General features: G+C 49.1%; 1 protein-coding gene across 1 annotated transcript; it reads right to left on the bottom strand.

Annotated features, from left to right (window-relative positions):
* Window positions 1-1,430: 1,430 nt before the first annotated feature.
* LOC8024262 (acetylcholinesterase-1) lies at window positions 1,431-20,282 on the bottom strand. The gene is made up of 3 exons (XM_029974465.3): window positions 20,019-20,282; window positions 17,945-19,464; window positions 1,431-2,038 (listed from the first exon to the last, which is right to left on the bottom strand). The coding sequence occupies exons 2-3, from the start codon at window positions 19,453-19,455 to the stop codon at window positions 1,843-1,845; spliced, it is 1,707 nt and encodes a 568-aa protein (XP_029830325.2). The 5' UTR covers window positions 19,456-19,464; window positions 20,019-20,282; the 3' UTR covers window positions 1,431-1,842.
* Window positions 20,283-20,525: the final 243 nt, after the last annotated feature.

Here is a 20,525-nt window from a genome sequence, read left to right as displayed (position 1 = left end):
TTAGGTAGGCGATACCTTGCCCGCCAAATTTAGCGGCCGTGTGACAGTTGTTCGTGACGCTCTTTTGTAATGGTACACAATTTTATAAAATTCATCCCTATAGAAGAACTCTTGTCTACAAAAAAAGAGAAAAAAAAAAAACAAAAAAACGAGCGCCTCTAGCAGACACCACCGGCGCCGCGCATGCGCGATGGAGTGTGGGCAAGAGGATCGCCGTCGCCCATAAACAAACCATTCGAATGAGATGTTGCCGGCGTCGGTGTGAGTCCCCGCGCGTGCTCTTTTTCGCGTTGGGCTTGTTGATTCTACGTCTTCCTGGCAATGTCTGACTACTTCAGCGGCCTCAGTGAAATTAACGAGAATCGTTACACCGCAAAACTTTGCGTGAATTATGTGACATGCGACGATTCCTTCCGCGTGGATGCCGCAGAATGGACGCTAAAGCCTGATTCGCATGATGAGATTCTGCTCGCTATTTTCAGTCATGACGTCGCTCAGGCTGCAAAAGCGTGAGCCGTAGCTGAGATGGTCGACATCGATGCTGAAAATCGTAAGCAGAATTGGACCGAGTAAAGCAGGCATGACAAGTCGGTGATGGCCACTGGTAACAATTATCAACATTTCCTTGTATCTACTGCTTACACCAATCCTACTTTCCTCAACATACCCTCAAACTTAAAAGTCTGTTAAGGCCTGCACTTACTTCTTATCGCAACTACCGGGTCAACGTTTGGTCTGCAGGCCGCTGTCGTTTGAACGTTGAGCGAGCAGACGACCACAAGCAGAAACGTTTGAAAGAGCAGACGACAGTTTGAATGATCAGGCAGCTGTTTGAACTTGAAGACGCACTGAACGTATTCCGCAGGGGGTCGGTACAACTTGGCGCTTTTCCAGCGTTCATGTCGGAACAAAACAAATAAATCTGACGACCACAAGTATTAACCCAAAGTGCTTTCCGCACAAGCAATCGTGGGCCGACGGCGTCTGGTTTTCCTTTTCAAGTTCACGGCCCCTATCCCAGTTCTCGGACGAACCGAGCAGACAGAAAACACGTGACAACTGACCTTCAAACGTTTCCTGACTATTTGGGTGCAGCCACAGTTGGGACGTTTTAACAAAAAGCCACCTTTTTTTCCTGATTTTTTTTTTTTTTAACAAACATCTTGCATGGTGATTTCCGCCATAATGTGAAAAAGCTGAGTTCGTGTATAACACATTCTGCTTTAAAACATTTCGTTTACTCGGGCATTGCCGCCCAATCAAAGCATCGCGATTTGTGGCGAGGTTGTGACGTGGGCAAAAATACAGAAACGGCACTTCTCTTCAAGAGATGCTGTCAATCGCCGACAGATTCAACACAGCAGGGCGTGCCCCTCAGTAAGGGTGTGTACAAATCTAGCTCTCATTCTCTCTCTCTCTCTGTATGTTAGCACCAGTTCATTTATTGCGCCCCTCCGTATTCCTTTTTACACAATACCTCAGCGAGCGTTCGCGTAAAAAGAAGTATAACAGTCACAGGTGATATTACATCGAATTCTTTTTTCCTTGCCGGATGACGCTAATAGGGCTTCGGCATAACAAACATCGTACCCACATGCAGAGGACATTGAAATCAACACTGCACGTTCATGGTTTTTGCCTAAAAACAACAAAAACAATAACAGCAGTCTTCCGACCGAACGCACACAGTTCACGTGTTGGATTGATCTTTTTAGACCACGTTGTACCCGAGGTGTGTAGCTGAGTCCTCCACATCCGGCGCGTCGCGAACATTGCACGGCACACTGGGGTCACAGGCACTGCAAAGTAATGTTTCACGAACCACAACCGTCGCCATCCTTCTTAGGCAGTCCGTTCGTTGTCGTCGTTCCTCGTTGACACAAAGTCCGGCGTCACCTTGATGAAGCGGTCCCAGACCTTGCAGTTGTCGGCGTGAGGCTCCCAGCCCAGGGAGAAATTGCTGGGGTTCAGGTGCAGGAACAGCGGCCACCGGTTGGTGAACTTGGGCCACCGGTGTCCTCGAATCTTCGGCACTTTCCTGCAAGGCAGCGTTCGCAGAACCACGAACAGAGGTTAGGTGACTCTGTGCACGGCGAGTCTGTCGTATTCAGTCGAAGTAGTAGAAGCGTATACGTTCATTGAGAGGAAAGAAAAATGGGCCAAAATCGCTGCTGCCGCCACGCTGATTCTCGAAGAAATGCGTGAGCATTTCGCGCGGTGGTTATTATACTGTAACAAAGCATAATGAATGAAGCTTCTCGGAACTTTTCCGCCGGGTTAACATTCCCGAAACCCCTCATTTCCCTGGTGCTCGCAGATCACGTCACTTGGCGTGTGCATCAAGGACGGCGGCCGCACAGGATTGGCTGGTTATAGAGAGAGACGGCGTGACGTAACACATATAGTACCCGGGGTAAAATGGTGGACAGCGGGGCTCGGGCGCACTTGGGCCGCCGGCGGTGCGCCGCGAGGCGATGTGTAAGGAGGGCTCGACAGAGCAAGCGGGAAAGTCAAAACGCCGAGCTCGGGTCGGAATCAGTAGTGGAACTAAAGTTAGCTGGCCTTTACCTCCATTGCACTTGTCGAACGTGTTCGAATACGAGACCCAAACGCCCGACGTCGACGTGGACAGAATTATGCGACGAACAACTGACGAATGTCGCCCGACGGCACACTCCCTTCGCTTGCGACGTCACTGTGCTGATGCTACGCGCAGAGCAAAGGCCGCCATGCCAAATTCGTCGCTTCTTCGCAGAATATTCGTCCCATAGAGTACAGCCTTTAACACGTTCGACGAGTGCAGAGCACACTCCTTATACATCGTACAAAAAGCAGTCTGCCTACAGATTCGAAATGCGGGTCACCGCGAGATCCATGCTTCGAATGCCGCATGACAATGACTTCAAGGAGGAAACTTGTAACGCGGCATTCGGACCACGGATATTGCGGTGACTCGTGTTTGCAGACTATCTTATGTACATGGTGTATAAGCAGTGCGACCCCGGCTTTAGGTCTACCCACTAATCACTCCAACCGGCAGAGCTCGGCGTTCTCATGGCGTCACCGCGCGCTCTCGTCTCCTCCTCTCCCTCACTTTGCCGGCGCATAGATAACATGAGTGATCTTTTTACGAACAGCTTCGCGTTCCCCCGCAACCGGTGTGGGCACTATATGAGCTCGCAGAAACGAGATTTTGCGTGAAGCGAATCCTCCACGTATATACCCGTGCTGACAGCAGCCGCACCACAGAGGTGTGACATTAAATCAGTCTCGTACATGCGTTCCTCGAAAAAAGTAATCGATTACTACTACAATTCATCTTATTTATAAATAATTCGATAGAGCTATTGCTAAATTATCCAAGTCATCAAGGAGAATGCCGGGAATGTAGGTCTACACGCCGCACGCCCTCTCGCCTTCCCCGTATAAGGAATTCCGAGTAAACGACCGAAATAAGGCTTTGACGAACGCGCGTGCAAGATGCCATTTGTCTTAGTAGACTTGACAAATTAGAGCGTGCTGGTGCAGTTCCGGGTGTAAAGGAAAGCCAAGTGAACGGCAGAAAGGCTGACGACAGGAACGACGTTTTGTCACGCGTCCTCGTCCTTTTTGCCGATCATGTTGCTTTCCTTCATCCCCGTAGTTTTATTAGGCTTTAGAACAGTTAGTATAGTGCAGACGCCAGCACGTGCAGCGCGGGTAACTACACTCGCAGCATGCTGCTTGGTGCTTGGGCAATTTAGCAAAAGGTCTATTATATAACTGATCACTTGAGAGAAAAAGTAACTAATTGGCCGTTACTTGATAAAGGAACCGTTGCTTTTCTGATTACTTCATTTTTCAAGACGGCACTTTTTGTTTATCCCTGTTCATCCTTGCATTAGAATCGCCAAATGATAAACTACTTATCTTCTTACTCCACCAATTTTGTTAAACCATCCTTCTGTCTGAGGTCTCCTACCGAGAAAAAGTAACGGGTACAAGTAGTTTTAGTACTTTAAAAAGTAATCAGATTACAGGTGTGATTACTTTTTGATGAATGTAATCAAATAATTACGTAATTACCCCAAAAAGTAATTGATTACAAGTAATTTCATTATCTCTAGTGAGTATCGTACAAGTCTGCTTTAAAGCCGCGCGTTGGCATTTACAGAGAGAAGGAACTTGCCGACAATAATCGAATATGAACATTTTGGCTAATTAATTATTTTTTATTACGTCGATTGAACTAATATGTTCTGTTATTTGTACTGAAGAAATTGCTGATCCAGTTTGATTTCTATACTTCTTTTCAAGGGTTCGCGAGAACCACGTGCACGATCAGATGGATTCTATATATTTTTGATGTGCGAGTTTTTTTGTTGTTTTTTTTGTTTTTCGCGCAGGGCGTTTGCGCCCTGCATAAAACTGTACATAACTTGGCAACTGACGTATGAGATGCTACAATCAGCTCTTCCTTTTAACCAAGAAATACTGTTGTTGTTTTTAGGTTCGAAGTAAACACGGTTCTTAGAGGCCCCACATGTTTGGGAGTCCCCGTCAGATTTATTCTGACGGAAACTCTGAATCAAGCATATCTGATTTGATCACTGTTAAAAGCAAGCACGAGGTGTGGGTGAGGATAGCCGTTTTAACTTCACGTATCGTGTAACACCGTCAGGGTAACAGGCGCGAAAGCTTAGCCTTGCGAAATGCTTTGCTCGCGTCGCGCAAGAAAATTTCGATCTATATTGAGTGTGCCTTCTGCAATGAACTTTTGAGATATGCATATACAAATAAATCAAAATCTTAAAAAAAAACTAGCTTTGTCTTTTTACAAGAGAAAAAAAAGAGTCATCATCAGAGAAAATAAAAATCTCTACCTTATAAATCGCACCCGTCAACGCGAAAGAAAATGGGTCCTTTTGCTTACTTCATGGAAACTAATAAGCCATGGTTACAAAAGTGACACCATTTCAGGCGTGTGTAGAACGCTGTCGAAGCTGCTGGTGCGAGCGTACAGCTGCACGTATCATTTTGATTTGCACTTGTGTAACATTGAAATGCAGCATGCTTAACGACGATTTTATACTAGATTTTACTTTAGTTTTCGATTCCACGCAGCACAAATTTCGCCTGACTAAAGTACTCACTTTTTTTCTTAACTTTCTATTAATCTTTTTGAACTATACAGCAGGTTATTCACATTTCGTGCTTCCCGAACCTAAGACAATGAGGACTAGGAGGAATAACAAACGGGCTACAATCTTCTCTGTCTCACTGGCAGTTCAACAGCCTTCAGAGCAGTGATTCAGCTACCGATCTCGACTCTGCGCGTGAGCATCGGGGTTGATCGGGGTATATGCTGGTTTGCTGATTGGTGTTCCTTATAACGAGTATTCACTGGCGGCCATAGCCGTGTGTGCGACTGCTGAGCGCGTGCTCATGGCGAGCTTCCACAGTTTTTTTGCAACGTGCATTCCACACCATCAAGATTGCCGATCTTAGCAACCTAGAAATGTGAGTTCGTTCTGAGCATGCGCTCTAAACAGGACCCACAAATATGGCGTCCAGTGAAAACTCCTTATAGACGATTGTAAGCCGGTCGTCTGGCCGCCGCCATGTCTCTGCACGTGCGGGCAAGCACATGCAATTGCAAGCCTGTGAAGACCACGTTCACGCGCACGCTTTGCGTGCTGGTGCCCATGGGACACCAGTCGGAGCGTTCAGCTTACAATTGTCTATTCGCGGCAAGAAGTTTGGTATCGCCGCGTGGTGGAATTTTTCACAACCCAGAGTGAGGATACTTCAGGCTCCTACGCACTAGAAAAAAAAAACGCGCAAAAAAACGTGTAATGCCCATAATGAGGAAAACAGCCGCGCCACTCACGAGCTTCTCACCACGAATAAGCATTTCAAATGACATTTATTTCTATGGGCGACGTGCGCGGTCGAAAGCGTCGTTGTGGTCGGGCTTCCACGATTGGCCGAATGCTGACCATGACGTCAGCAAAGGACTTCTCATCGACAGAAATAAGAGTAATCTAAGAACTTCATTTTGAACGGCAGTTTTGATTTCAGAGCGCAATGATTTCAAGCTTCCATCGTGCTCATTACAAACACCATCGAACTTGTTGTTCGCGAGGTAATGACGTCACGAAAGGGAATCATAGGAGGGCGCCACCAAAAGATCAATAGACGTTCGCAAGCATGGTGTCCTGACCGGTGCCTCGCGCGTGCAAGCCCGTGCAGCTTTCGCGTGAAGACAGCTTTTACAGGCCTGCAGTTGCACGTGCGTGCTCACACGAGGAGGCACAAGGCGGCCGCCAGATGCCCTGTTTGCAATCATTCTGTTTCATACTTAGTGTACAACCCTGTCAAAGCTGCGGGCGCGAGCATGGGGTTTAATTTCCCAGACCATTTGCACGCGTTCTCGCGCAAACGAAACCATAAATAAAGTCAGGCGCAAGCGCCAGTAGCTTTGACAACATTGTATGTGAAGTATGAAACGGAGTGCAAAGGCGTTCAAATAATCAGCAAACCAGCACGTGCCGAGGTCCTCGTGCATGGCCACGATCACGAGCTGATTCGTCGTTTGCCCTGAGACACGCCATAAATGAGATTTGAAATGCACGTGAAGCATTAATTACCCCCATTCCACGGACATTTTCAAAGACTTCAGGCCGCGGGACTCCATAAAATCGGCTTTGTTGTAGATCACGTTAAGAATGCCGTCAGACAGCTTGCATAGATAAGTAAGTCCCGACACCCTCACTATGCCTTTGCATATATATACCTTTGCATCGCTTATCACCCGGGCAAAAAATACTCAGTCACTGAGCTGTGGACGCATGTGAAGGGTCTGATCTACCGCACAGAAGAGCAACAGCGCATGCTCAGAAGGCGTTCTAAAACCCAGCAAACAAAGATGGCAGGGCTCAGAAGGTGATTTCTGCAGAGGTCTATAGATGGCTTGACTCTTCTCCCCTTCCATTCACCACCTAAATGCTCGCGGAAATATGCATTGTATACTTCAGATCCAAACCTCCATCTTGTAATGTTTTGCTTCCTCACAGTTTGGACATACAAGTGTAATTTGGAGATTTACCTTATTCTACATTTTGAATCTTTATATAAAATAAAATTACTCCATTCATTCATGAGAACTACTCACCCGTTACGAGCATTTGACAACTGAATTTGGAATCTAATCTATATATCTATCAACGTTGTAAGCACACTGGAAACTTCTAGCGAATATATAATTTAGTTAGTACATTTTTCAGCAATGTTTGTTCGATTATAAGTTATGCCCCATAAATAATTAAACAAAATATTTAACTAACTTTTGTTGAATTATTTTGTCCAGGTCCAAATTGTGTGCAACAATTTTCGCGCAAGTTTTTTTTCTTTTTTTCACGCTGACCTAGCAAAAGTTGTCTGACGTTTTTTCGCAGGCTCGTGCAGCTAAGTTTTATCACAATCACGTGTCTGGGTTGAAATCACATGTCTGGGTCGACTCGTTGTCTGCATGTTAATATTCGATCAGCTAAAAATAAAAGTGTTGATCTTGAGTATTGGTTTTTGCTGAGTACGTTGATTTTGACATTATCATGTTTTCCGAGACCTGGTAGACGGAATATACTGACGTTTTTATGAAACCGCTACACGAATCTTTTTTTTTTTCTTAATCGCACTGAAGGCCGAGGGGGAGCTGTGTCAGTTTTGATTAAGGAAAACTTTTAGTGCTAATTATTCCCTACGTTTAGCGTAATCCCTAAGGACTATGAAGCTTTGTCACTGCGAACGAACCACGGTATTAGACAGTTTTAGTATAGCGTTACTGGATCTTACGTACGCAATACGCAATAGTATAGCGTACGCTAAAAATGACCTGCTCGGACCGAATTTAGTTGTGCGTTACGTTTTCGAGTGAACACCGCGCATGGTCTTGGTTAAATTTGCTAGAGCCGTAGAATTCCGCGTGCTTATAGCGCAACCGTGCTCCTGGAAAGAAATATTGAAAAAGAAAAAGTGTCCAATCATTTTATTTCAGATTAAACCAAGCCACAGCTGCCTCGCCAAGCGCGCTTTTCTGCTGGGTACAGAGGCTACGAGTACGAGTGCAGCAGCAGCAGCAGGCAACCTTTAATTGCGCCCAGAAAGACTAAGCGATTGGTCAGAGGCCCATCTAGGAGTCCCCTCCCAATCACCCCTTAGGCGACGGCCAGAATCCCTTGGACTCCAGCGGCGTCCTCGGCCAGTCGGACGACTTGTTCCTGCACCTCAAGGTCGGTGCAGAGAAGAAGAGCTTCCCAGCTCTCTTGGTTGGTGATCTTGTTTAGTAGTGGCTGGGCTTTGCGGTCGAGCCGGCTGCATTCCCAAATAATGTGGCGAAGAGTCGCTCTTGCACCACATAGCTGGCAGTCTCCCTTGTAGCGATCCGGATACCATCCGCTGAGCTGGGCAGGACTATGGTAGGTGCCTGTCTGTAGTCGCCGCCAAGCTACCGCTTGTCTTTTGTCCAGCGAGGGATGCGCCGGAGGGTAGCGCATCCTTTCGCCGGCGTAATGATCGAGGATGTCTCGGAACGTAACCAGTCTGTCGCCCCCCGTCGACGATTCGATGGAGGGGTCCGACGTTGCTCCGGCCCGGCGAGTGAGACCTCGGGCCGCGTCGTGAGCCTCCTCGTTGCCGGGGAGCGACGAGTGTGCTGGAGTCCAGATCAGCTTCACCTTCGCAGTCTTTTCAGGATCACCTAGTACTCGAAGCGTAACCGGCGAGATCCGTCCCTTGGCGTATTGGCGAATCGCCATCTGTGAATCGCTGACAATGATTTTAGCGTCTTGCAGCTTGAGTGCCAGAGCGATGGCCACTTCCTCGGCTACCTCCGGTTCTGTCGTCCGGACACTGCAGCTCGCAACGATCTTCCCTTGCTTGTCAACCACGGCTGCGGCCATGGCATCCCTGTCGTACCTCGCAGCGTCCGTGTAGTAGACGCCCTCTTCCTTCTCTAGTAGTCTTCGAAGGGCCTTGGCTCTCGCCGTTCGTCGCTCCACATGGTGCACGGGGTGCATGTGACGTGGCAGGTTTGGGATGGTAAGCTTCTCCCGGACCCGTCTCGGCACGTCTATTTTCTCGCCCGTTTGTCTTTCGTAGCGGATGCCCAGGTTTTCGAGAATGTGACGCCCGGTCGCGCTCTTTGTTAGCCGTTCGAGCTGAGACGTCCGTTGCGCCTCGACGATCTCTTCCACGGTATTATGTAGGCCCAGCGCCGCCAGCTTTTCGTTTGACGTAAAATCCGGGATGCCAAGTGCTCGCTTGTAGGCCTTCCTAATCAAGCAGTCAAGTTTGGCTTTCTCCGCCACCCCGAGCCGTAGGAAGGGAAGGACGTATGCCAGCCGGCTCACGACGAAAGCGCGGACGAGGCGTACAAGATTTCCTTCCCTCATTCCGAAGTGACGGCCTGAGATGCGTGAAATAAGCCGGGTGATCTGGTAAGTTGACGCCTTGAGCGATTCGATCATCTCGTAGTTGTTGCCATCCGCCTGGACCCGCAGACCCAGGATGCGAATGCTCTTCACCGACGGGATACGCAGTCCTTGCGAGTAGAGCGCGATGTCCGACGGCAGCTGGCGGGACCGAACAGGTTTGAGGAGGAGGAGCTCCGACTTTTGTGGAGAGCAAGTTAGGCCCCTCGGAGTGACGTACTCCTCAATCGTCCGTATCGCTTCTTGTAGCGTGTCTTGGATGAACCCGTCACAGCCGCCGGTCATCCAGAGCGTGATGTCATCTGCGTATATACTGTGGTGCAGCCCCTCGATCTTGCTGAGCTTCGCAGGCAACTCAATCATCGCCACGTTAAATAGATATGGCGACAGGACCGAGCCCTGAGGTGTGCCTCGCCCGCCTAGATTGATGTCGTCGGACGTGACGCCACCGATGGAGATTTGCGCCGTCCGATCGCTGAGGAAGTCTTGAATGTAGTTGAACGTGCGTCGCCCTACGCCCAGCTTCTCCAGGTTCTCAAGGACCGCATCATGCCTGATAGTGTCAAAGGCCTTCGTAAGGTCGAGGCCCAGGATCACCCTAGTGTCGAGATGAGAGCTTTTTTCGCCATCTATGATTTGGTGCTTGAGCCTCAGCATCACGTCTTGGGTAGACAGGTGTGGCCGGAATCCAACCATGGTGTGAGGGAACAATTGGTTCCTCTCCATGAAGTCGTTGATTCTCCGTAGAACGACGTGCTCCATTATCTTGCCCACGCAGGACGTGAGCGAGATTGGGCGCAGAGCGTCGAGCTGAGGCTTCTTGCCTGGTTTCGGGATCAGGACCACTTTGGCCGTTTTCCACTGCCGTGGTAGCTGGCCTTGTCTCCAGCACTCGTTGATGTATTTTGTGATGCCGGTTATGGCTTCGTTGCTCAGGTTCCGCAGCATCTTGTTGGTGACACCGTCCGGTCCCGGAGCAGACTTGGTCTTCAAGTTGCGCAGTGTCTCGGCAACTTCAAACTCAGAAATGTCCGCGTCTAGCACCTCGTTGTCTGCACCGCCGTATGTCGTGGGTGTTCTCGGCGGGTTGTCACCAATATATCGCTTACGGATCTCCTCTACTAGGTCGTCCTCGTCACCCTTGTGACTTCGAATGATCTCGCACATCTTGCTACGCTGAGCCGTCTTACAACCGTCCGGATCCAGTAGGTGCCGCAGTATGTTCCAAGTTTTGGGTACATTGGGCTGACCGTCGAACCCTTCGCAGGTATCCTGCCACTGTTGACGCGTAACCTGGTCAGCGTACGTCTCGATCGTTCTGCTGAGTTCAGCGATCTTTCTTCGAAGGTTCCGATTGTTACGTTGCGTACGCTGCCGCTTCTGCAGACTAGCCTTAGCCTCCCATAAGTGTAAGAGTCGGCTATCCGCAGCGGCCACGTCCGCTTCTTCCGGAATCACCTTGGTCGTCCGTTCGGCAGCCGCCAGCAGGCATTCCATCCACTCGCCAATGTTTGTGACGTCTTCCGTCTCGTATTCGCCCATCAGCTCTCGGAACTTATCCCATTCCGTGATCTTGCACTTTCTGCCCCGCGGCTTTCCAGGGCCCGCGCGGATCGTTATCTTTAGCACATAGTGGTCGCTACTCAGGTCTTCCCACGTGTTTGTCCACTCTGCATCCTTTGCATAGCGCACAAACGTAAGGTCTGGCGTAGTGTCTTGTTGTCGGGCGGCTCCTCTCCTCGTCGGATGATCCGGATCGGTGATCAGGGATAGTCCGCATTCGTGAGAGTCGATCCACAGTTTTCGGCCCTTGGGTCGTTCGATCTTGTATCCCCAGTCCGGATGTTGGGCGTTGAAGTCCCCAACCACGACCAGTGTCTGGCGTCTGGCGATGTTCAGGGTCGCTTGGAAGAGGGAAGCGAATCTGTGCCGTTTCGCCGGGCTGCTGTAGATGTTCAGCACGAAGAGGCTGCGCTGGTCTTTCTTCTTCCCCGAGATTATCTCGATTAGCACGTGTTCTACTGTTGAAACGCCTGTGTCATGAACGACGACCGGTATGTTCCTTTTGACCAACGTGACCACTTGCGTCTTTTCCTTGGTATCCATGCCGTAGGACTTGTAACCCGACAGTTTGGCCAGTTGTTTCGAATCTTGTAAGGCAATCAAATCCGGTCGTTCCTTTTCGTCTTTGTTATTCACGTATTGCTGTAGGTTGCCCCTCTTTTTGCCAAACCCGCGGCAATTCCACTGCCAAATTATGTACTTTTTACTGTTCACCATCTTGGTTTCTAACGACTTGTGCCGTACGTAGTTGTTCCATGTGCCTAGCCAGCTGCGTCAGCCACTCGGGGTTGCACATCAGCTCGACCACCTGCTTGTTAACTTCCTGTTGCAGCGGCGCCTCGGCCTTATCCAATGCGACCGTCTCTTGCCCCGGTCTTACGACCATCTTCCTCTTCGCGGGTGGCGAAGCCTTCTCCGGTTCCTTCTCCGTCTCGTTGCTTTTCTGCTGAAGCTGTGTCCTCAGCCATGCGTTCTCCTTCTCGGTCTTCTCTATCATCACGCGTAGAGCCTTGTTTTCTTCCTGGAGTTGTCGCATCATGACAAGGATCTCGTCTAACTTGTCGTTCTGCGTCTTGGCCTCCTTGCTCTTCTTTTCCGAGGCCTTGTGGTCGGTCACCCCGGCCCAGCTGACTCGCTGTCGGGAGCTGGACCTCCTCCTGGACTTCGATCTCCGCCGCGAGCCGGACCGCTGCCGCGAGGTTGACCGCACGGATGCTCGGCTCCGCGACCGCGAACGCGACCGCGACCGTCCTTTGGGTAACGGCGGGAAGTCCTCTTCCTTGAACCTGCTCTCCTCTTGTTTCTTCTTCTTCTCCCACTGCCGCTGTTGCAGGATGTACGGCGTCTTGAAACGCTGCTTGCATCGTGTGTCACCCGTGTCACCCGTGGGGTGAGCCTTGCCGCAGATGCCGCACGACGGCGAACACGCGTGGCCGTCTGTCGGGTTTAGAGTGTTGCAAATCTTGCACCGTTGCTCTTTCGGTCGCGGACACACGTCGGACCGATGTCCGACTCCGCCGCACGTACCGCATACTTCGATCTTTTTCTTGTACAGGTTGCACTTGTACTCCACGTTGCCGTACATGATCCAGAACGGCACTTTCTGGCCCTTGAAAAGTACCACCGCCGACTTGGAACGGCCCATCCGTCTGGCGTGGAGCACGTTTGGGTTCCTCGCCGTGACTAGGTTGTTTAGAACGTCTTGCTCGGAGTCTTCGTCCGGTATCCCGTGAATTACGCCCTTTATGGTGTCGTCTGGCGGTATTGCGTACGCTACAACCTCGTAGGTTTGTCCCTTGAAGCTTATAGAGTGCACTCCTCCGTATTTGACGGCGTTTTCGAGTGCCGGGGTGCTCACGATGAGCGTATTTTGTTCCTCGTTGAAGCGAAAAGCGTCGTGTCCTGCGTTCTCCGATGAGAGCTGCGCCGCGCGTTGAATGCTGCGTTGGACCAAGACTCTGTCTTCTTTCCGCACGTTTAGTCCTCCCCGAAGTCGAAAAACGATTTTCGCATCGTCTTCCGGAAGCTTCGGAGGCCTTGGCGCCTTCTTGATTCGAGCTCGGCCGTCCCGCCCGTTGTTCCCACCAAGAGTGCGGTTTGGCTGGGAACCGGCCGTTAGGCTTAGCGCTTTCTTTTCTGCTCGGGCCTTGAGTAAGACCGGCATCCAACCTCCCCCGACAGAGTGAAACTCCTCCGGAGTGATTTCTTCTCCTTCTACCTCGACGACTCCGTTTCCGGGAGTCAAAAGAGGTATTTCGAAGCTTCGAGTGTCCATCTTGTCGTCGGTGCGGCAGCTACGGCCGCCCTCCATTTGTCTTTTCGAGTACGAGTGCGTAGCCAAATTCGATCACGGAGCCTCCGTCAGTCGTCCCGTGGAAACGGCACCTTTTATCAGTGCTATCGCGGAATAATATTTATGACCCTGATGTCCAGTGCATAGCGAGAGCTTCGGCGATTTCTTTTAGAGTCGTTTGTCCGTCGGTGATGAACTGTGGGAATAGGCTTAGCGTTGAGCAGATCGCAGCGTCGACGCACACTGCGAGCGGCGAACATTTCGATTGTGCACTTTTTCAGCTGCAGGGCGATCTGATTCGACTGCGGTAGGTCCCAGAAAGAACCGCCGAGCTGAACACCACGCAATTTCACATAACACAGAACTTCGAAAACACCACGTTGCCCTTGCTACGTCAGTCGAGGCAACCGCCATCTTGAAACTGGTGCTCTCGTTGGGTCCGAGATCTCTCGAGAGCGTCCCGCAAGGCCCGCTAGCCAGCAACGCAAAATCCCCAGCGTTGCGTGCGTACGCAATACGCTAGCCCTTCTATTGCGTTCTGCCCATGCGCACTCACGACCCGCAATCTCCTTGCGTACGCAAAGCTATAGCGTACGGTCCACTAAAACAGTCTATTGTCTCTGTCATTTATTCCGGTATTCTCAAAGGGCTTAGAAAAAATCATACATATTCGTGTATCTCAGTTTTTAGATAAGCACCAATTAAAAACTCATTCTCAGTTCGGCTTTCTGGAAAACTGATCCACGGAACTTGCATTAATTGAACAAAAATAATTTATTTTGCGGAGTTTTTAGAGAAAGAAATTGGCCCTTGGCATTTTTGTAGATTTTACAAAGGCGTTTGATTATATGAATTATAATTTACTGCTAGAAAAGTTGGATATTTACGGAATTTGAGGTCAAGCACTTCTCTTGCCTAAATCATATTTAGGTCACCGTAAACAGTTTGTTTATCTTAATGGTTTCGTGTCTTCAACAAAGAGAATTATTTCCGGTGTACCTCAAGGAAGCATCTTAGGGTCGTTATTGTATATATACATTACTGATATTGTAAACATAAATCCACAGACTAAATTCGTAATATACGCGGCTGACAGGAGCCTCTCATTTTCTGGCGAGACTGGCGACGAGCTTATCAGCTGCGCAAGCGTGACCCTAACAGCGTTGCAAAAATGGTCCTCAGATAACGAGCTAAACATCGATGCGCGTAAAACGAAGGCAATCATCTTTCGGCCTAAGAACAAAAATGTTTCTACAACTAAGACCCTTGTCCTAAATAAATGTATATAAATATTGTCGATAACTTTAAAAGTTTAGGTGTAATTTTCAATCAGTACTTATCTTGGGATAATCATGTAAATGATTTACGCACAAGATTTTCAAAGGTCATTAGACTAGCCTCTCGTAACCGTTTTATTCTACTGAGAAATGTAAGCTTCTTTTATACCAGACTTTATTTCTTTCTCACCTGAATTATTGTTATCTAGTTTGGGGCACAACCACCTGCACGAGTTTAAAAGGAAATACTCATTTTGCAAACAAAAAAAAAAGTGCGCCTCATTAAGAATGTTTTTACGACTCTAGCACCCAGGGTCTGTTCATAAAAAAATAATATGCTTTCTGTTTACAACATGTACAAGTATAGACTCGCGATCAGTTTTAAGTTAGAAAATAAAAGAAATGGGGATAATTTAGTAAACCCTGCGGAGCTAAGAAAACATGTGACTTCCTACCCAACTCGGTCGGCGGAACATTGGACTGTGCCACTGTGTCATAACAACTATTCAATGCAATCGCTCAAGTACACATTTCCTACTATATTGAACACCATAATAAAAAATAACATTGATGTTATTTCTATTGCAATTTATGAATTACGAACTGAACTAATGTGGGGTGAAGACGAATGAATCGATTTTTGAGACATCTTTCATTTTTGTATTTTACTTTGTCATGTCGGTTTTCTCGATGTTGTTCGCTGTTGCTTTGTTTTGACTCCTGTATATGCCACTAGGAAGGAGCAAGGGGATCCGTCAAGCTGTTCTCACAGCTTTTCTTTCTTATTTCCTTCATTCATGTATCAAAATGAAAAATAAAGTTTTTTTTTAATAATAAAAAATGATAATAAAATCCTCAGAGCAGGTGCTGTATTGCGGACTCTGTCAAACCGTGGTCACACTGCTTACACATCATACGAGACAGCCTGCATACAGCTTTGAACACGAGTAGCCGCGAGATCCGTGCTTCGAATTCTGCATGGCAATGAGTTCAGGGAGACACTTGGCACGCGGCATTCGAACCACAGATATTGCAGTGACTCGTATTTTCAGACTGTCTATTGCATGACGTATGAGCAGTGTGACGTAAAGCTTAAGAGTTCGGCGATTTCCGTCACCGCACTGATTGGCCACGAACGCAAACCCGAACATCTGCCGATGGATCGATTGCTACCGGGCGCAAGACGACCGGTAATGCACGCTCGTGAGTCGTGACCAATGCGTGAGTCACATTCAATCATGACGTGCCTGGTGTCATCTGCAACTGAGAAAGTCGCAATCAAATCAGCAAACTTTGCCAAAATAATAAAGAAATAGATAATTATACTACGCTTTTACTTGCAAGTTTTCTCAGACGTCACGTTTCTGGCAAATTGATCTTAATTACTGAGTCATTCGGTGTCAAATTACTTGTTAGGTACGTAATAAAAAAATTAGGTGTGTCTACCGTTAAACTTCGGTGCATTCACACTACAAAATGAGAAGCTCAAAGCACGAATGAAGATGTTACTGATCAAGGGACATAAGGAAAACTTCATTCGAGCACAGATAACAATACTTGAATTTGTATATCGTGACCCACTTTTTGCCAATTCTTTTATGTAAAATGCATTTAAAAAAATATTTTTTGGGGGAGAAAGGGCGTTTGAAATACACCTAAAATGAAAGGTATTGAAAAATGATACCGTGCAGGCAAGTGTCGTCATGCTAAGCATTTCTGTCACAAGAAATATATATATTTACACTAATAGCGTATTTAATGAAGGCTAAAACCGTGAGCGACTTTCACTTTGTAAAAATGCAATGTCAAACTTTTTTTTTTGTTATTTACCATGAGATATTTACAAAGGCCTGTAAGATAGTGACGAAGCGACATGTTTGTATCTTAATTTAATGTTAGAAGTAAAAAAACAGAAATATGAAACTACAAATCTATATTTAAACAAATTGAAGATAGCTTCCGCGTGGTCTCTGCCCTAACTCGGTGTCAAGTTACTGTATGATACTGACCACGTTGCTCGATTTCAAATATTGATTCGCACACCGCGCATCCACTTTGAGAGTTCCCTCTCACAACATGCCAGCCTCCTCCATAAACTGTGTGGGGGAAGCTTACGCAAACATATTGCTTCTGACCACGAGGAAATATGTGCCTAAAACCGCATTCCTTCGAACAGCTCTATATAATTTCAGTTTTGACCGTGACAAAATGCAAATAGCATCTTTTTCTGCGTTTCGCCGCCACGGTCACGACAGGCTGCTTTCAACGTATCCGACAATAACGCATTTGCACTTGCGAGAGAGACCTCAACAGCGGGCGATCCACAGGCAGCAGAGCAGGGGCCAGTGGTGTCCTTCGCTGCATTTGACATTCGGAACGCTCGGTCGCCCACAGGGAGCGTGGGGGAGCCAAGATTGCACACTACCGATGTCGACTGCGATAAAGCTGTTTTCCTGGGCGGCAATTCAACTGTCACGAACCCAAGTGGTCTTATAATGAAGGCTGTTTCTTTCTCTCTTACCTCCGTGCATATTTGAAACAAAGCCACGGGAGTAAAGAGATAAAAGAAAACTCGCGGTGCCTTTGAGGTTGACCTAGAATGTAGTCAAATCGCTTTGACTGCCATATATTTGTGTTTTTCGTTCGCTAGACGTTTTCTACGTGCCAGGCTCCTAAGTATGCACTTTATAAGGAAACAATACTGATACGTGCAGGGTTTTTCGTGTTTTTTTTTTTTCACATCTTTAGTAGGCAATAAACGCGCGTATGCAGTTTGCAAACAAGCGGGCAGATTGTGAGCCCTCGAGCACGTATAGGATCCCTTCAACGTTCCAGGAATTGGTCTATACCCATGCTCAGTGCAGACACTCGTTACACCTCGTTTTAAAGTTTGCGGTAGTTTATACATAAACAAATATTTTGAACGTATACGTTGACACCCATACAGGGAAGTACTAAAAACCTATCAAATAGAGTTTCGTCACAGCGCATGCTAATCGGCATTACACCTTACAAATAGAGTTTCGTCGCAGCGCATGCAAATCGGCATTAGATTTATTGCAGTAGTTCTATTCTAGCCCTTTTGGCATGCCAAAAATTTAGAACTGTGCTATAAAATATGTCTAAACGCGCTGAAAACAAAAAGGCTGGCTCCTAAAAGTCACAAGTGTTTAAAAGACAAAAACCAAAACGCAAAGAGTGCTCCGGAGAAACCAGCGAAGCTTGGCGAAACGCTAGCCGCCTTATTCAGTCGCGAAGAGGTTTTCTGTTCCGTTTTGCAAGCCCTAGAAATATAATTTAAGTGGCGGGTAAAGGAAGAGCACGACGAGTGCGGCACTTACCCTCTTTTGGCGAAGGTAGTCCAGATCTGGATCAACTTGGAACTGAACTCGAGTTCGCGAACCGTGGAGAAACGCATATCCCGGAACAGCGTGCCGAAGACGAAGAAGAACTCGTCGAAGTGTGCGACCCCCAGCCAGTCGTCCCACCAACTGTAGCTCGGTCGGTAGTCGAAGTAGTACATGTACACCGTGTTATTTCGGGCGGCCAGTCTTTCCGCGAAGTAGTTCACGGGGCACTGGAAGAGGAAATCGCCGATGGCGTCTCCGGCGGCTGTCAGGGCACCCAGGCCGTCCTGCGGCTCTACGTCGCGCAGGTAGTGTGCCGTGATCTCCTTGGGGCTCACGCCCAGCACGTGATGGAACAGCAGGATCAGGTAGAAGCCCACCTCGTCCCTCGTCAACCGCCGCGGGTCGTCCTGTTTGAGGACCTTGGCCATGAAGTAGCTGATGAAGGGGCTTCCCTCGTTCTTGTTGGTCCCGATTATGATGTCCACCTGGGAGAAGTTGCCCTGCTCGATCATCGTTCTCGGGTCGTCGGGAAGGAAGTCGTCTCCGTACGACGGGAAGTAGCTGGCCGGGTTCAGGATGTTCAGTTCCTTGTTCTGTTCCATAAGAACGGAGCTGTTGGTCCATCGGAGGCACTCCATCACGTGGTGGCGGTGAGTGAAGAGGGTCACGTTCTCGGTGGAGCAGCCTACGGCCTCCGCTAACTGTTCCACTCTGTCCACGCCGGCTTTCAGGCTGGACGGCTGGAGGAGGTACGGGCTGCCGCTCTGCAGGATGGCTCTCTTGAAGAGGCCGCGGCTCATTGGCGAGACGATGTGAAAACCAATGGACATGGCTCCCGCGCTCTGGCCGAACAACGTAACGGAGTCCTCCCTGCCGCCGAAGTAGATGATGTTCTCCTTCACCCATCGCATGGCCATCAGCTGGTCCATCAAACCCATGTTTCCAGGGGCGTCCGGGTGACCAATGTTCATGAACCCGAAGACTCCCAGACGGTAGTTGGGCACCACGACTACCACGTCGCCCAAAGCCGCCAAATGGGCGCCGTCGTAGAAGAAGTAGCTGTTTCCTCCGGTATCAAATCCTCCGCCGTGAAAAAATATCATGACACTCTTGGTGTTGCATCGCTCGATGGTATTACAGTGCAGCGCCGGTGTCCAGATGTTCAGGTAAAGGCAATCCTCCGTCGTATTGGACGCGTCGATGGTGATCTTCTTCGTCACAAACGTGTCATACTGCAGGCACGGGAAGGGCTTTTGACCGGCGTTGTAGATTCCGTCCCAGGGCTTCACGGGCACGGGCCTCCTGAAGCGCAGCTCCCGCAGGGGCGGCTCGGCGAACGGGACTCCGAGGAAGGCGTCCACGGGCCTGTTGAAAACCGTCTCCGTGCGTCCCATCACGTATCCGTACTTGGTGGACACCACGGGGTTCTCCCTCCTGCCGGCACGGGCCGACAGAACCGACCACGTAGCGAGCGCCGCCAGTAACTTCCAAGTCCAAGCCATGTTTCTCCCCTGTAATCGCGCAGACAAAATATCGGAGCAGAACGCATCTCATCGTGCCGGCTCGCATTATATGTAGAGCGTAAGTTCGTCTGCTTCATGCGCAGGGATTGCGGTGATGTCGGAACGCTTTCTTCTGATTAGATGGATAATGGGTAGACCTCAAGGCAGCTAGCATTGAGCTCTGCCCACTATCCTTCCAGTCAAAGCCAATTAGAGCTGAGCATTCTGACGTCACCTCAACCCCGGCGCAAGCCTGCAGACGAACTTGCACTCCGTATAGTCGCGGAAAACTTGACAGACGCAGGGCGTCGCGAGTCCCGTACATCTTATTATCGCACAGTTACCAATAAGATTGCACTATTAGCCGATAAGAACACTAAAAAAACAAATAACTAACTAAGAAGCGTGAACATAAGAAGCCACGACCTAGGTCTCTTAAACTGTCAGTCATTACAGCTTGGAAACCCACAGACAAGTGTGCACACGTGCCGATTTCACAAAGAAAGCGAGTCAAAACACGACAAGATCCATCCGAAGCCTCCGGTAGGGGCAGGCAGACTCACCCGAAGACGTGGTGTCCCGCACTTCGGAAGCTAGACTCCCCGGTTGCTGCCACTTTCCGAGTCCCCCTTGCTCTGGCGGATCAGCAGCGCTGCACGTTTTTCCCGGAGTGTCGCATTCCTAATGAGACACGGTGCGTAAGCGCGTAAGCGCCACCGTCAACGACGGCGGCACGCCGACACGCGGAGCAAGCTCGCACGGCACGCGCGGACGATTGAGAGGAAACCGAATTAGGCTCCGCGCCGGAGGATTACAGGAAGCTGAGTGAGGCTCGAGAAAGTCGCGCTCTCTGGGCAAACAGTTCGGGAGAAAATCCGGCGGCGGCGGGGGAGAGGCGGCGGTGGCGTCTTCCGTGTCGTGCTGCGAAAGCGAACAGGGCAGGAAGCTGCTTCGCCCATGGACACAATCACGGTTAGCGGGTCACTGACGACGCCGCTACCGCCACCGCGTGCCCGACCACGCGCGCACGTCAGATTCAGCACGGAGGCACGCTGGGGCCCTCGGGCCAG

This window comes from Ixodes scapularis, unplaced genomic scaffold, assembly GCF_016920785.2.
Source record: "Ixodes scapularis isolate PalLabHiFi unplaced genomic scaffold, ASM1692078v2 PGA_scaffold0__279_contigs__length_252992795, whole genome shotgun sequence".
Lineage (NCBI taxonomy): Eukaryota > Metazoa > Arthropoda > Arachnida > Ixodida > Ixodidae > Ixodes > Ixodes scapularis.
Note: the sequence above shows the minus strand (reverse complement) of the source record. Positions and strands in the feature narration are given on the sequence as shown.

What these genes read in the sequence shown, in the direction of transcription:
- LOC8024262 (XM_029974465.3), bottom strand. Translation starts at nt 19,455, where the DNA reads ATGGCTTGGACTTGGAAGTTACTGGCGGCGCTCGCTACGTGGTCGGTT. An exon ending in ACTACCTTCGCCAAAAGAGG is followed by an intron (nt 2,039 to 17,944) that starts GTAAGTGCCGCA and finishes GCTGCCTTGCAG; the next exon opens with GAAAGTGCCGAAGATTCGAG.